Raw genomic sequence first — 15,496 nt, 5'->3', positions numbered from 1 at the left:
TATTTTTAAGTTCCAACATATCTGAGTTTGAATATAGGTTCTACCATTTCTAGGTTGGTGACCTCGGGCACATTACTGAACTTCTCTGAGCTTTGGGTTTTTCCACTGTTAGATGGTAACACTGACTATGCTGTAAAACTACTGTGAAGATTAAATCAGATCATGTATGTAAAGCCACAGAGCCCTTGACCAACTAATATTAGCACCAAAACCCAAAACCAAACCCACTGCTGCCGAGTCGATTCCAACTCATAGCGACCCTATAGGACAGAGTAGAACTGCCCCACAGAGTTCCCAAGGAGCACCTAGTGGATTCGAACTGGCCACCTTTTGGTTACCAGCCATAGCTCTTAACCACTACACCACCAGGGTTTCCAATATTAGCACAGCATGAATAAATATCCCTTGACTAATTGATTGCTGAACTTTTCTATGTAAATGTGGGATGTACTTTTCGGCATATTCTCTAACCTGTACAAAGATAATTCTGCTGAGTCTATGTATTGAAAGGTTTTTTTTTTTTTTTTTTAATTCATCCTAGGAAGAGCCTGATGAGAGAAAAATAAACACATTACTGCGTTATTAACTACTGATGCTGTTTATAATTAACTCCTTATGAGGGTTAGTTATTTGCAGAATACTAGAATGACACTAGCCTTTTAAAGGACAATAATAACTGACTTTCCACTCAGACAGTCACAACAAAAGACAACAAAACATAGCTGGAGACACGTGCGGAAGGATGGAGGGTGAGGGGCACTGTTTGGGCGCACAAGGCACATGGGCAGCACACGTGTGAAAAACCAACAGCACGAAAACTTCTAAATTAACCACTGCCCACAAGTATTTACAAAGCTTTTTCATGTTGACTGAGTGCAGTTACACAAAATGTCCCTTCCATCAGCAAACATTCAAAATCCTCAAAATTTATTAACACTCGAATGTGCTCACAATCTCACTGTTAGAATTATAAACGTACCTGGATTTGAATTTTTTTTTTTCCCCAGATTTGTCGACACTATAGTGAGCTAAAAGGAACATTTGAACAACATGAAAAATGATGGTGGGATTTGGTGGTTGCATTTAGGGAAGGACTGTTTAATTGTCTTCAAGGTATTAGTAATGACTAAACTCATTTTTAAAAAGTCATGATGGTCAAAATATACAAAGCAAGGCAAGAATGGATCTCTACCAAGGAAAATTTCTATAATCTGGGCATTGTTTTAAATCACAGAACTCTAGTACTTGCTTTAGGTGGAATATACCTTTGTCAAATGCTTTTCTGCAAAGTACACAAACATTAAAGATTGCTCTGCACCATTCTTTTCTTTGTTGTCACAGTCCAGTGCTAAAGCCAATTCGTAAAAGAATACTGTGGGTTTAATGCCTAATCCCTTTCCCTCTGGCACAGGTTATCTAGAGACAACAGGATCTTGCAAAATGCTTCATTTTGATTTTGGCTTTGTGGCCTCAAGGGGAATCAAGAACCTGGAATCATTACTAAGTGTGCTCTGCCAACTTTACTGTTTAAGGTCTCCAGTGCAATGGAGTTTCTGATCTGGCTCTACCCTACTACCTGACTGCATCCATTTTTATAGTCTCACATCAGGATATCAGATAGTTTCATCTCTTAAGCCAACTCCAATAAACTGGATTTTTGAGACCTCTGGGGGTTCAGTAGGAAAAAGCTGGGACTGATCTGTAATGTCTGCTGTGGGCATGGGGACTGGAACTGGGGTCACCAGTGTCAAGTTTCTGCCAACTAAGCCAAAACACACACCCCTTTCCCTAGTCAAGCCTTGTCCTTACTTTCCTAAGAACCTGCTATGTTCATCATCCAGCCTTTCTTCATGCCTTCGCTCAATTTTCATCCTGCCTAGAATGTCATTCCTTTTCCTTTCCATCTCACCAACCCTAACCAACACTTAGAGCTGAGTACAAGTTATTCTTTTTTTGATACAGCCTTCTTTAAGTATTTTTACCACCACTCATCTGTCAGTTTGTTATACTATGGTGGCTTACATGTTGCTGTGATGCTGGAAGGTATGCCATCAGTATTTCAAGTATCAGTAGGGTCATCCATGGTGAACAATTTTCAGTGTAACTTCCAGACTAAAACCGACTAGGAAGAAAGGCCTGGTGATCTACTGCCAAAAACTAGCCCATGAAAACCCTATGGATTACAGAATATTATCCGAGACGTTGACTCGCTTACTTTAGACATGTCATCAGAGGGGACCAATGGCTAGAGAAAGACATCATGTTTGATAAAGTGGAGGGTCAGCAAAGGCAAGGGAAATCCTCAAAGAGATGACTGACAAAATTTTGGCTGCAACAATGGACTCAAACATACCAAACATTATGAAGATGGCAAAGGATTGGGCAACATTTCATTTGTTCTGTTATATATGGGGTTGCCATGACTCAGGCCAACTTGTCAACTAACAATAACAATTATTTTTAGCCTGTACCACATAATTTAGTCTGCTGTTTTTTATGGTTTGATTTTTTTTTTTTCCCCTTCCTGCTTCATGTGCATTTTCCTTCTCCCCTCAGGGAGGCTGAAAGTCTACTGGACCTGACCACACAACTTAGGTATCTTCTCCTACTACAGGAACATTGCTAAATGCCTAATAGGCCGAGTTAAAATCAAAGTGTGTAACTATGAAGCATTCCCTTTAAGAGCTGCTGATGGATTTACCTGGTAGAGGACGTGCTCGGTAAAGACCTCCTCATTGCTCCTGGGCTCATGCTGTAGTATGAAGAACTTTCCAAATCTGAGAGAGAAAAATTCGGGCCAGTTCCTGCAGCTATTGGTGCTGGAATGAAATGAAAACATCAGTCAAGTTCTGTGAAAAAAAGTTCAATGAGAGCATACTTCACTGTGGCATTTAATACATTTTCTTCTTGCATTTAAACGGTAAGCTCAGAGAAAGTGATCAGTAATGAATTCTGACCTCAAAAGAATGTTGACAAACAAAGTCTACACCAGGAAGACATTTTTTTTTTAAATGTACCTTTCATCTTTTCTCTTCTTTTAACAGTAAATTGTCACCAAGGTTACAACATTCCTGGATGCTTTTAACAAAAATATCTCCATGTTTTAGTCTTAAAATTTCTTGAATGACCAGCCAAAACATTCCCTAGGCTTTTCTAAACTTTGTCTGATCTTGATAGCAATTACTCATCTGTATTTTGGAATTGTGTTCTGAACTTTGGTGAAAGCAAGTTCATCTTTGTACGGCACCCATTCCCAATTCCTTGTAATGAGAAATATGTGATTTCTCCTTACTCTGAATCACCTCAGCAGCCTACGTACACCTTTACTTTAGTATTTGTCCTACCTTGTAATTTAAGGCAGAGATTCTCAACCTCAAACTGTGGTCCCTAAGCCATAGTTCTTATAAATAAAGTTTTACTGGAACATAGCCACACTCATTCTTTTACATATTACCTATGACTGCTTTCATACTATAACGGCAGAGGTGTACCTGCAACAGAGACCATATGACCCACAAAGATGAAAATATTTACTATCTGTTCCTTTATAGAAAATGTTAGCCAACCTCTGATTTAAGGGATTGTCAAAAATAATTTTGACTATATGTGATTTCAAAGCTGACCCTGTGTGAGATATGATTCCCTGTGTTTTTATGTCCTATAGTCTCTAGATGTCTTGTTTATGGCAGTAGCTTCCTACGTATTTTTGAACTAATAAATAATACCTATCAATCTTATAAAACAACACTGTATTAAAATCAGTGGTGCAACTATACTAGTACAAATAATCCTTTCATTTGAAAAATTATGCAAAAGCAGGAACAAGAGATGCATTTATTACTGTATTGAGGCACTGTTTTGAGAATTAAGTTCACACAAGTGGATATATAAATTAAAATGTCCCTGGGTGGTACAAACATTAATGCGCTTGGCTGAAAACTGAAAAGTTGGAGGTTCAAGTCCACCCAATGGCACCTCGGAAGTAAGGCCTGTCAAACTACTTCCAAAAAATCAGCCTTTGAAAACACTATGAAGCACAGTTCTACTCTGACACACATGGGGTTACCATGAATTGGAGTTGACGGCAACTTTTTGAAAAATATCTATAACAAGAAAGAATAATTAATAACATTATGAACTAGGGACTTTCAGTCATTCAACAAATGATTACTGACAGTCTGCTATTGCCCAGAACTGTGCTGGGTGAGGAAGGGACTTAGGAGAAACACAGAGAAGTAGGTTATCTAACCCAGCTTGAGGGCGAGAGGTTTGAAGGTATAAAGGGGCCTCAGAAAACAAGATGCCTGGGGGAAATGTTACAACGACAAGTGGAAATTACTCAGTTAAAGGCATTCTATGGAAAGGAACAGCCTGTACAAAGGTAAGGGAACATAAAATGTTAACTGAACTTCTGATTGGTATAATGTCGTTTCCAACACATGAGGAAAAGGTGGGAGAGGGAAGTTCAGGTCATGGACAGTCTGGTAGGTTTCCTTAAGGAACATGGATTTGAACCGAGAAGATTCCCAAGTTTCTAAGCTATTAAAGCACTCACCAGACTCCATTATACTTGGGGTTGTATCACCAGCATCTAACATAATCCCTGACCCCAGACGCAGTCAATAAGCATTGGTCAAATGGAGTTGACGGTTACACTGAGTTTGATTCACTCGTCAAAGGAGAACCAACAAAGTGTGGGAATGCTATGATCAGATTTGCATTCAGAACCTGGAATGATCACTCTGTCATGAGAGCACGCATGGTTGGGTGGCAGTTAAAGAATATCATCAGTAAAACCAGAGACACCACTGGAGTCACTTAAACAAGATAAAATGGGGTAGGGTCTAAACTCAAGGGATAGAAAGGAGAAGCCTGATGCAAATTACTTGGGAGTTAGAATCAAGAAAATGTGTTGACTGCTTGCTTGAACATGGTAATAAGGGAGAAGAGGAAGCCTGAGATAACTCCTTGGTTTAGTGCTTGATAAACTGGGTGACTGTGGTGTCATAATGGAATAAAGGAAGGTATGAGAGGATAGAATAATTTGCTAAGAATATTTAGCTGTTTGATTAATAGCAATGACCATATCTCAGTTATAACTATCATCATGTAAAAACAGTCACTAATAGAAAACCCTGAAATTGACATATACTTTTTAAAATTCAAACGTCTCTCAATGACAGGTTCGAATGGAGAAAGGGTCTTTAGCTCAAAAACAATGTTTGACAAGTGTAAACAGGGTTCTGGTGAATAATTTTGCTAGTCATTCCCTAATTTGCTTTTTATTAATTAACTTTACTTACATAATTTCCCCCTTTTATTCTATGATATTTTAAATACGAAATTGGCCATGGAGGAGGGGAGAAAGATTACTCAAATACGTACCTGGATCACCCATCACTCTTAGCACCCTGGCATATAATTGTTAGCTGCTGTCCAATCAGCTGCTGACTCATGGCAACCCCTTGCACAAGGGAAGGAAATGCTGCCTAGTCCTGCACCATCCCCACGATCAGCCGCTCATCGGACGGTTGTGATCCACAGGGTTTCACTGACTGATTTTCAGAAGTAGATCGCAAGGCCTTTCTTCCTATTCTGGCATATAACTGTTGTTGTATGCAGTCAAGTTGATTCCAATAGGTACTTACTAAAGCTTTGTACCTTAAGAAAGCTTAGAAATGCAATCCTCTCATTAATAAAGAACAGTGATATGTGCTAATCAGTGTCAAAGGTCTGGATTTAGATTTTCCCACAAGTTTCAGAGTGGAGTTGTGGCCTCAGCTGGACTGAGCAGCTGTTTCATTCCTGTACGCCTCAGCAAGCCTCTGCTCCCTCACTCTTAAGAAGCAGAGGAAGATGAGCCAGAGGTGAGAAGGGCTTCAACTGGATTGAGAGAAGACTTTCTGAGGCACTCCACAAGCTCCCCTTACCCAGTAGGACGCATCAGGATGTACTTATATTTAACACTTTAGCTGTAATCTAGCCTGGAAAATATGTTTCTCTAAAAAAATTTAAAGAAAACTTTTATATACTTTATAAAACTAAAAAAAAAAGAAGGAAGGAAAGAAACGAGGAAGAGAGGGAAGGAAGGAAGGGAGGGAGGGAGGAAGGACGGAAACAAGGAAGCAAGGAAGGAAAGAGGAGCTGGGGAAAAATCATGTGGAGAAAGCATTTGCCTTGATTATCTTGTTAAATTGTCAAGGGAGCCAAAATAGGTGACGGAAGAAAACTACATGTGTAAATATGGTATGCTCACCTCTCAGAGAGATTAAAAAAGTCATTAAGCCCTCAAAAATGTTTCTTAGCTTGCCCATAGTTACTTCTTGTGAACCACTTGGTACGCGTAATTGTAATCTCTCCAGTGGCACTGAGTGGACTGGTGGTGTGGTGCTACTTCCCAAAGTGTCTACTGGACTTCTGGTGAGGAATTTCAAGGCTTGGCACACTGGTTACGTGTGTCTTGCATTTTAAAAAATCACTAAGCTTCTGAAATGAGAATGAGTTTCACAACCTGGGTTAGATAATCCTAATAATGCACACACCTGAACTTTGCCTTCTTCAAAAGAGTTTTGTAAGGAAATATCCCCCTGTAATACATCTGTGCGCATGTATTACATGGAGGGTCAGCCTGTTGAAATGGATCCTGATTCAGTAACAGTGTTACGGACAAAGAAAAAGCCTCATACCTAGGGGCTTGGGGCACAGTTAAAAAGGCCCTGAAATGGATTGGGCTTTCTCAATGTCTATAATCTGGAGAACAGGAAGATGCTTTGACAGGTAACTAAGAACTCAAATGGTGGAATTTAGATAAGCTCTTTTGAGTAGCTATGTATCCATGCGTTTTGATAAGTACTTTATTTATTCTACCTAATTTAATCCTCAAAAAAACCTTCTCAGGAAAGTACGTACATTTTCTAGATTGACAAGAACGAAGTCCTGGAATGAGGTTAAATAACTTGTCCTGGATTACAGAAAGGCAAGAAAGCAGTAGAGCCAGGATTGAACTTCAAGGATGCCTGACCTTGAAACCTGTGCTTTTTCTATTGTACCACACTGACTCCCATATATAGTATTTGCCTCAAACTTGATATTTAAAAAATGGTATTTGGTATCTTTGCCCCCATAAAGTTTACAGTCTAATGGAATTATAAAATAATACCTGATACTACATCTAACTCAATGCCAAACATGTTAACTCTCATTGGAGAAATGTAAATAATGTGTTAGGAAAGTTCAATGGAGTGAGAGATCACATTGGCTTCTGGGGTGATAAAAGGTTTGATTCTATGCAGAATTGCCACTTTAGCTGAGCCTTCAAGGATGGTTAGGATTTAGAGAGGCAGACAGGAGAGTATTCCCAGGCAAATGACAAAGCAGGTGCCTAAGTTTGGAGGTAGAAAGTAAAGTGAATGATCTGCTGGATCCATGACAGACTCTGAGTAGAGAAGTGATATGATAATTGTTGAATCTCAGGAACATTAATATGGCAACAGTTTACGGAAAGGAAGACAGAAGAAGAATTGATGCATTCAAACTGGTGTTGACGGAGAATATTGATTATACCATGGACTGCCAAAGGAACAAACGAATCACTCTTAGAAGCAATATAACCTGAATGCTGTTTAGAAGGGAGAATGATGAGGCTCTGGCTCACTTACTTTGGACACGTCGTCAGGAAAGACCAGTCGTTAGAAAAGGACGACATGTTTGATAAAGTAGAGGACCAACGAAAAGAGGGAAACTCTCAATGAGATGGAGTGACACGATAATTGCAACAATGCACCACATCATACCAACGATTATGAAGATGGTGCAGGACTGGGCAACCTTTTGTTCTGTTATACATACGGTTGCTATGCATGAGTCGGAGCTGATTTGACAGTAACTAACCACAACATACAGCCTGCACTAAAGGGGACCAAGACCCTGGAGGTGGAGAAATCAGTTGGAAGGTTGATGCAGGAGTCCTGCCAAGAGGAGCTAGAGGCCTAAACTATGCTGTCAAAAAACAATATAGAGTTTTCACAGTGGAGATCTGTCAACTCTTTCAGGATAGTCAACAGGCATTCAAGACCCGTTTGGAACTGTGCGCTATGAAAGGGCACAAACAAGCTAATGATCATGTTCTTCTAATTCAGAATATCAAGAAGATACATATAGCACAAAACACTTCTTAGTTAATAATGGATTAAGTCCTTTTTGCCAATTAGGAAACTAAAATTTACCAAGGGTTTAATGACTTGTCCAATGTTACTTACGTTCTGGTCTGCCCAAGATGTCATGTTGGGTTTCTGAGGTGAAAGACTAACCGCTTTCTGGGGTTTTACAGAGATTACATAGCCACCGCTGGCCAAACACGAGGATGTTAAGGAAAGATGGAATCAACCACAACACTTCCTGTCTGTGCCATATATTGTGAAACATGACTTCAATCCATTTGTACTTTATCATTCTTTCATTGTTTCATACGTAACACTCTTCTCCCCAACTAGATGGAGTGTATGTTGAGGACTGTAAAGATAGACATCATGGGGTATAGAAAGAATGCTGGTATGGGACTGGGAGAGACTGTTTGGAGTCCCGGCCTTGCCACTAACCACCTGAGTAACTTGGTTAAGTCATTTAAACTCTTTGTGCCTCATTACTGTAAGTATGATAACAACGAAAAACCACCGCTGTGGCCACTCACTACTGCTACCACCACCACTATCACCATCATCACCACCAGCACCATCACAATTACAAGAACTAACATTTATTAAACCAAACAAAGAGTCCCTGGGTGGCACAAATGGCTAGCCATTCAATTACTAGCCAAAAATATGGCCGTTCAAACCCACCCAGAGGTGCCTTGGAAGACAGGCCCAGCGATCTACTTCTGAAAGGTCACATCCTTGAAAACCTTATGGAGCACAATTCTATTCTGTAACACATGGGGTTGCATGAGTCGGAATTGCCTTGAGACAACTAACAACAAACATTTACTAAGCGCTGTTTCTGGGCCAGATGCTGAACTAAGTGCTTTAAGCATATCACCCCGTTTAATTCTCACAACACGACAGGAGGGAACCGAGGCACGAAGAGGTTAAGTAACTTTCCCAGGTCACAGATGTCACAAGGCTATGCCATACAACTTAGTTCCACAGAGTCTGGAGCCTTCTTTTGTGTTCCTAAATAGCCTACCATGGTTTTGGGCAGTTGATGATCAAGAAATATGTTTTAAATTAATAAAAGTAAATAATTACCCATCCTATTTGCCCCCCTAAGGAGCCCTGGTGGCACAAATGGTTAAGTGCTCTGCTGATAATCGAAAGGTTGGCTGTTTGAGCGCACCCAGGAGTTCCATGGGAGAAAGATCTAGCGATCTACTTCCATGGATATTACAGCCAAGAAAACCCTTTGGAGCAGTTCTACTCTGTCACATGGGGTTGCTATGAGTTGGAATTGACTTGACGGCACCCAACAACAACAACATTTGCCTCCCTAATCTTTAAGTGATGCAAAATGAAACTTAGAAATGCTATAATATAGGTAAGTAGTGAGGACCAGCTCCCCAGCTTGCTAAAGCAGTATTGCAATTATTGTAACTGTTGTGTAGTACTTGTGGATTTTTTTTTCAACATAGACGTTTTCCTCAAAAGGTTAACTTTTAGAAATTCTCTCTTCAAATGTTATTTCTAAGTCATCCATCCCAATCCCCTTCTTTCCTGACTTGAGTAGAATGTAGTCTATGTCATTTCTTAATAAATGGTTTGCTATTAAGAAATCATTATAGTAATGTGGGCTATTGGAAGAAAGGGGTTACTTTAGTAGCCAACCCTCTTAATGACCTGCTCTTCTGTACACATTAGTAGTTGGATAAGGTTGTGGTTATTGAACTTCTGCCATCCACCAGAGACAATCTGCTCAGGCTTGCATTGTTGGAAAGAACGGATGATGGAAAAACTATTCTATCCAAATTTTCAAGACAGGGCACTGAGTCTACAACTTGTTCAACAGGAATCAGCAGGGAGCATTAACTAAATGACAAGTGAGTCTAGTATATTGCGAACGGCACATATCCTTTCATAGGCTGTATTCAATGGAGTTCAGCAAGTATTTATCGAGCACTTTCAGTGTGCCAGGTACTGTCCGAGATGCTTGAGATATGTCAGTCAACGAGATATACAAAAATCTCTGCCCTCATGGGGCTTACATTTTTGAGACTAACCACTATAGTTGTGTTTTCTTCAAATTTGCTTGGCACCTAAAGAATGTGAAATAATGACCAACTGTTGTTATTAGCGACCATCAAGTCAGTCCTCAGCTCATGGCAACCCCACAGGTTCCAGAGTAGATCTGCTCTATAGGGTTTTCTTGGCTGTAATCTTTATGGTAACAGTTCACCAGGCCTTTCTTCTGTGGAGCTGCTGGGTGGATCTGAACTGCCAACCTTTAGGTTAGCAGCTGATCACAAACTGCTTGTAACACTTGGGCCCCTTTAATGACTAATACCCACCCTTTGCCATCAAGTCAATTCTGACTCATGGCGACCCTACAGGACAGAGTAGAACTACCCCATAGGGTTTCCAAGACCATAAATCTTTATGGAAGCAGACTTCCACATCTTTCTCCTGTGGAACAGCTGGTGGGTTCGAACCAACGACCTTTCAGTTCGCAGCTGAGCACGTTAACCACTGCACCACCAGGGGTCCTTTAATGATCAATAGGTCCCCTCCAAGAGGCTATGAGGGTTTAGCACTTGATTTCCAATTTCTCTAATTTATAAAATAACTACGAAAAAAATAAAGGTGTATTTCTCTTCAGATTAAATGATCTAATATACTACTCACTCAGACTTTGGGAACTTGTACTTTAAGCCTGTGGGGACAAAAAAAGTCCAACAGCAGCACACAGTTCTGAGGGCCCAGCACAATTTCGTGTTGTTTTGCATTCTAGAGGCAAAGATCTTGCAAGAAAGTCCGTGTCAATGGCACAAAAGGAGTGAACATGGGAAAATACTTGTTCTTCTTTCTATCAAAGACACAGTTGTGAAACGCACAATGCTACGAAAACTCCAGCAAATCTGGAATCATCGTTAAAGGGAATTAACTTGGAAAGTAATTTATGGCACCAAAATTCAACTCCTTTGTTATCTTCCTTTCGCTGTAATATGCTTCCTGAACACTGCCTATGAGACAGGGCTTTTAGAAAGAAAAAAAATAAGTATAGTAAAATTAACTCATTCTATCAATTTGTGCTCTCTGCCAGAGTTTCCTGACTGTGGCTATGCTATGAGAGGCCGTAAAACTGATGAATTTGCATGGAAAAAGAAACCAGTGTAAGTAATTTGTGTAAGAGGTAACACGGATGTAGACTGCTATAATTCAGACACCCTGCAGATAGCAGACTGCTGCGGCGTGAGCAGTTATGGGTTAGAAAAATGACCACACTGCAGTCAGTCTGACTTGAATGGAAATCAATCATAAAGGTACTTTCTCTGCAGCTTGTATGCCACAGTCCTCAGCAACTCCTTTGCCAAGCAGATTTCTGGTCTGCAAACCCTGTGCTGATCTCCCTTTTCCACCCTTCCTCTCTAAAAGGTCTGATCAAAGGGAGGCTGGGAGGATGGTTTTCCAAACAAGAATATAAAAGAAAGGCACTGCACTAAAACAAGGATTTCCCTCTATGTGAAAATGAACTTCCCTGCTATTATAAGATTTAAGCATTACTTTTTATGAAATGCAGTCTTCGGTGCCAAAAGTCAGTACAATGTTTTCAACCCCATCAAGCACACTTGGTAACACAGATGAAAGCCCATTTTACACTTCCCTATCGTATGGAGTCGAGTTAAGGGATATGCGTGTTTGTGGTGACCGAATGGTAGATGCAGGTGAATAGAGGAATTTTTATTTCTGAAAAAAATGTTTCCTTTCTGCTAAACTAGGAACAATCCACTAGTACAATTTTTCTGCCCCATCGCAAATCATGAAGTTGGTTTATCTCAGATAACTATTGTAAGCTCTATTTGAAAATTAAGTGTATTCAGGAACTTTATTGTTATAAAGAAAGTCTTGGATCTCAAGAAACTTATATATATACTCTGCATAGGAAAGAACCATCTCCTATTTATTTCTGTATTCCCCTCAGCACACAGTACAGGAGCCTTCATATATTACACATGCAATACATCTTTATTGACTAGAATTGAAACTATAGGAGCTTGTCAATGAAAAGCTTGAGAACTAATACTTATTGAGCAATTATTATGTGCCAGGCAATGTGGTAGGTGTTTTACCTGAATTATCCAATTTAATCTTCACAGCATCCCTATGAAATATGTGGTTCTATTACATTTACGGAGGCCCTGCATAGTTCAAATTGTTAACATGTTCAGCTGTTAACTGAAAGGTTGGAAGTTTGAGTTTACCCAGAGGTGCCTCAGAAGAAAGGCCTGGCAATCTGTTTCAGAAAAATCAGTCATTGGAAACCCTATGGGACACAGTTTTACTCTGACACACATGGGGTCGCCAAAAGTCGGAATCAACTTGACAACAACTGATTTTACTATCATTACATTTACAAATGATAAAACTTAGCTGTGAGGTTAAGCAACAGCTAAATAAATCAGTGACAGAGAAGGGATTTGAACCCAGATATCTCTAGAGTTCTGCCCCACAAAGCTGGGGTAAAATTCATATTTCTAATCTCCCTGTCTTTCTTTATACCATTCTTTTCCCCAAGAGATGTCCCTCAGTTATTGGGAAGATGAATTTAACAAGACTTTTATGAAATAAAAATAATTATCTCCTGCCACTTAGCTGGCAAAACTTCTATCTCATTTCCCTCCTTCTCACTTCTTTGTTCGTACAGGTCTTTCACATTATGAGTGTCAGCCAGAGTTTCACTGGATGAAGGGCCCTAACACTTGGTCTAACAGGGCAATCCACGGAGGGGTTAGCAATGCTGAGTGATCTCCTGCATTAGTGGCTTCTGCCTTTGGGACTGAAATTGATTTTCTGCATTTTAGAGTATCATCTTGTCTTAGCTTTTGGTTGAGGTCAAAAGTGGCACTCGTTTAATATGTGATACAGCCTCAGTCATGGGACTAAGTCTTCCCTGACAGGGGATAGATTTGATGGACTAAGAGATCTTTTCACCACAATGATCTATGAACTAGGGAAGGGCTTCTAAACATAAGCCCCTTAACCTAGAGTGCACTGGGACTATCTGACCATTAGCCATTAGAAAACCAAACTATATCAACAGAGTCCCATCCCAACAACCTACTAATCCAGCTGTCTACATCAAGAGTTCTCAATATTTTCATCAAGAACTGTTTTTTCCCCCCTTCCATTTATCGAAAAATCCTTTGTATTAATATGAACTCATATCAGTCATATACTGGATTAGTTCATTTCTAGTATTTGACTTCATACATGGCTTTGCTGAGTGCTGACTCCACCAATCTCATCCTAGACATGCACAGAAGGTCATCAATACCAGTTTTTCTAATCAGCAAGAGTTAGCTATTATTATCACAGTGGATAATACATTCCAGCCAAAATCTCAATAACATTTGTGGTCTTATTGTGGGCGTAATATCGGACTTCTGTAGGCTTTTGAAAATCCCCAAAATGTCTTTTAGTTCCCTAATGTTACCTATAAGGAGCCCTGGTGGAGCAGTGGTTAAGCGTTTGGCTGCTAACCAAAAGGTCGGCGGCTCAAACCCACCAGCGGCGCCAGGGGAGAAAGATGTGGCAGTCTGCTTCTGTAAAGATTATGGCCTTGGAAACCCTGTTGGGCAGTTCTACTCTGTCCTATAGGGTCGCTATGAGTTGGAACCGACTTGATGGCAACGAGTCAATGTTACCTAATGGAAGTAAATATCCGCTCTTAAAAAAACTGAGGCTCACGAATACATAAATAAAGGTTTACTTACTAGAAACTGCATTGTCACTAATGAGTCCCAGCATGCTGTTGTTACGCATTCAGAATTTGTTGTTCATAAAATAAGCAAAAGAGAATTTTTTAAAAACGATAGAACTAAGCACTATTTTCGAAAACTCTGATACAAATAGCCCAGGTGTGGCTGGCCTGTTACGAAGTTGTTAATATGCCAGTGTTAGGCTGAGAATTACCCATCAGACACTGCGGGAGAGCAATTTCCAGAATAATGCACAAAAAATAGCCTTTGGCTAAACTGAGGAACAAGAATTTTCTGGCTTCTGAAAGCAGATAAATTTGATCTAGTATTCTATCAGAATTACTAACTCTGAAGGGTCCACTAGAATAGTTTTTCTCATAAGCTGATTCTTAGAACATGAATTCTAACATTGGTCCTTCTTCATTTATAAATAAATACACACATACTTACATATTTTAAAATAAATTTGCTGAAAGTGTGGTGAGTTTAAAGATCAGCTGGGAGCATATAGTTGAAGATCGGGTACAGAGGCTTTTTTTCAATAAAATTCATAGTAGTTACCATTGTTGAGCATCTACTATATGGTAGACACTCGTCATTCTCTCACTTAATCCTGATACCACTCTTCAAGGTATTACTATTTCCAACATTCAGATTTAAGGCCTGGCACACAGTTGGTGCTTAACAAACATTTTTTGACTGAATAAATGACTGTTACTTATAAGGTGAACACAGCTGAGAGGGGTGAAATACTGCCTAGAGTCATATAGTCAACATGTGGCAGAGCTTGATATTTTAATTCTCCTATCCTGGACTATCTTATGATACCATGCTGCCATCTTGAACATACATTTTACATAATATACACAGAAATAGATGAGCAGATTACATGGCAAGAAATGAGTATGTATATCAAGGTATTATGGATTCTGCTTCTCCCTTTAGTATAGTACTTTAGTATAAGAGTGTTCATAGTCTAGTAAACTTAGCAGGAGCTTCAGCTGAGAACAGGGAACAAAATGCACCCAAATCCTGCCATGAGAACTCTCGCTGCCTGCTGGAATCAGGAATGTTGTAGGAGTAGGAGTGTGACAGAAAGGACCGGGCCGTCATCACCTCGATCACTGACTGACGGACTTGCTGATGTCATAAGCTTATTCCTGCCACAGTTCTAATTTCAGCCGACAGGTGGTCCGTAACACAACTGCCAGGGCCCACATCAACCCCAGGTACACGCCCATTTCAATCTGTAGGGCTGAGTCAGCCGAGGACAGAGTCAGCCAGAGGGTGGGGACATCTCTCACCTCACGTGGCTCATTCTCTATTGGGTGAGGAGAGTAGAGAGGAAAAACCATGTTTGGCCACCCGCACTGTGAACTGTGATTCAGAAGAAAGTATAGTTGGATGAAAATTTCTATTACTGACAGTCCATTCCATCTGCTGCCAGCTTTGCTGTCCAAATATTCACCCCAAATATGTCAAGAAATTAAAAGAAAAAAAATCTACAACAAAACATCCCTCTGAACTAACTCAATTTCAATATTTATTTTGAAAATTTATTGAATTATAGTAGAGGAAACCCACTAAATT

General features: G+C 39.9%; 1 protein-coding gene across 3 annotated transcripts in view; it reads right to left on the bottom strand.

Moving 5' to 3' along the window:
• The window catches only part of NFIA (nuclear factor I A), a 406,515-nt gene that overhangs the window by 117,387 nt on the left and 273,632 nt on the right, over nt 1–15,496 (bottom strand). For all 3 annotated transcript variants that reach the window (XM_004368998.2, XM_023730604.1, XM_023730612.1), the window contains exon 5: nt 2,702–2,819. In XM_004368998.2, coding sequence (XP_004369055.1) covers nt 2,702–2,819 — 118 coding nt within the window. The remainder of the gene's footprint in view (nt 1–2,701; nt 2,820–15,496) is intronic.

Source organism: Trichechus manatus, unplaced genomic scaffold, assembly GCF_000243295.1.
Source record: "Trichechus manatus latirostris isolate Lorelei unplaced genomic scaffold, TriManLat1.0 scaffold00003, whole genome shotgun sequence".
NCBI classification, from domain to species: domain Eukaryota; kingdom Metazoa; phylum Chordata; class Mammalia; order Sirenia; family Trichechidae; genus Trichechus; species Trichechus manatus.
The sequence above is the reverse complement of the archived record's forward strand: the minus strand, read 5'-3'. Positions and strand labels throughout refer to the sequence as shown.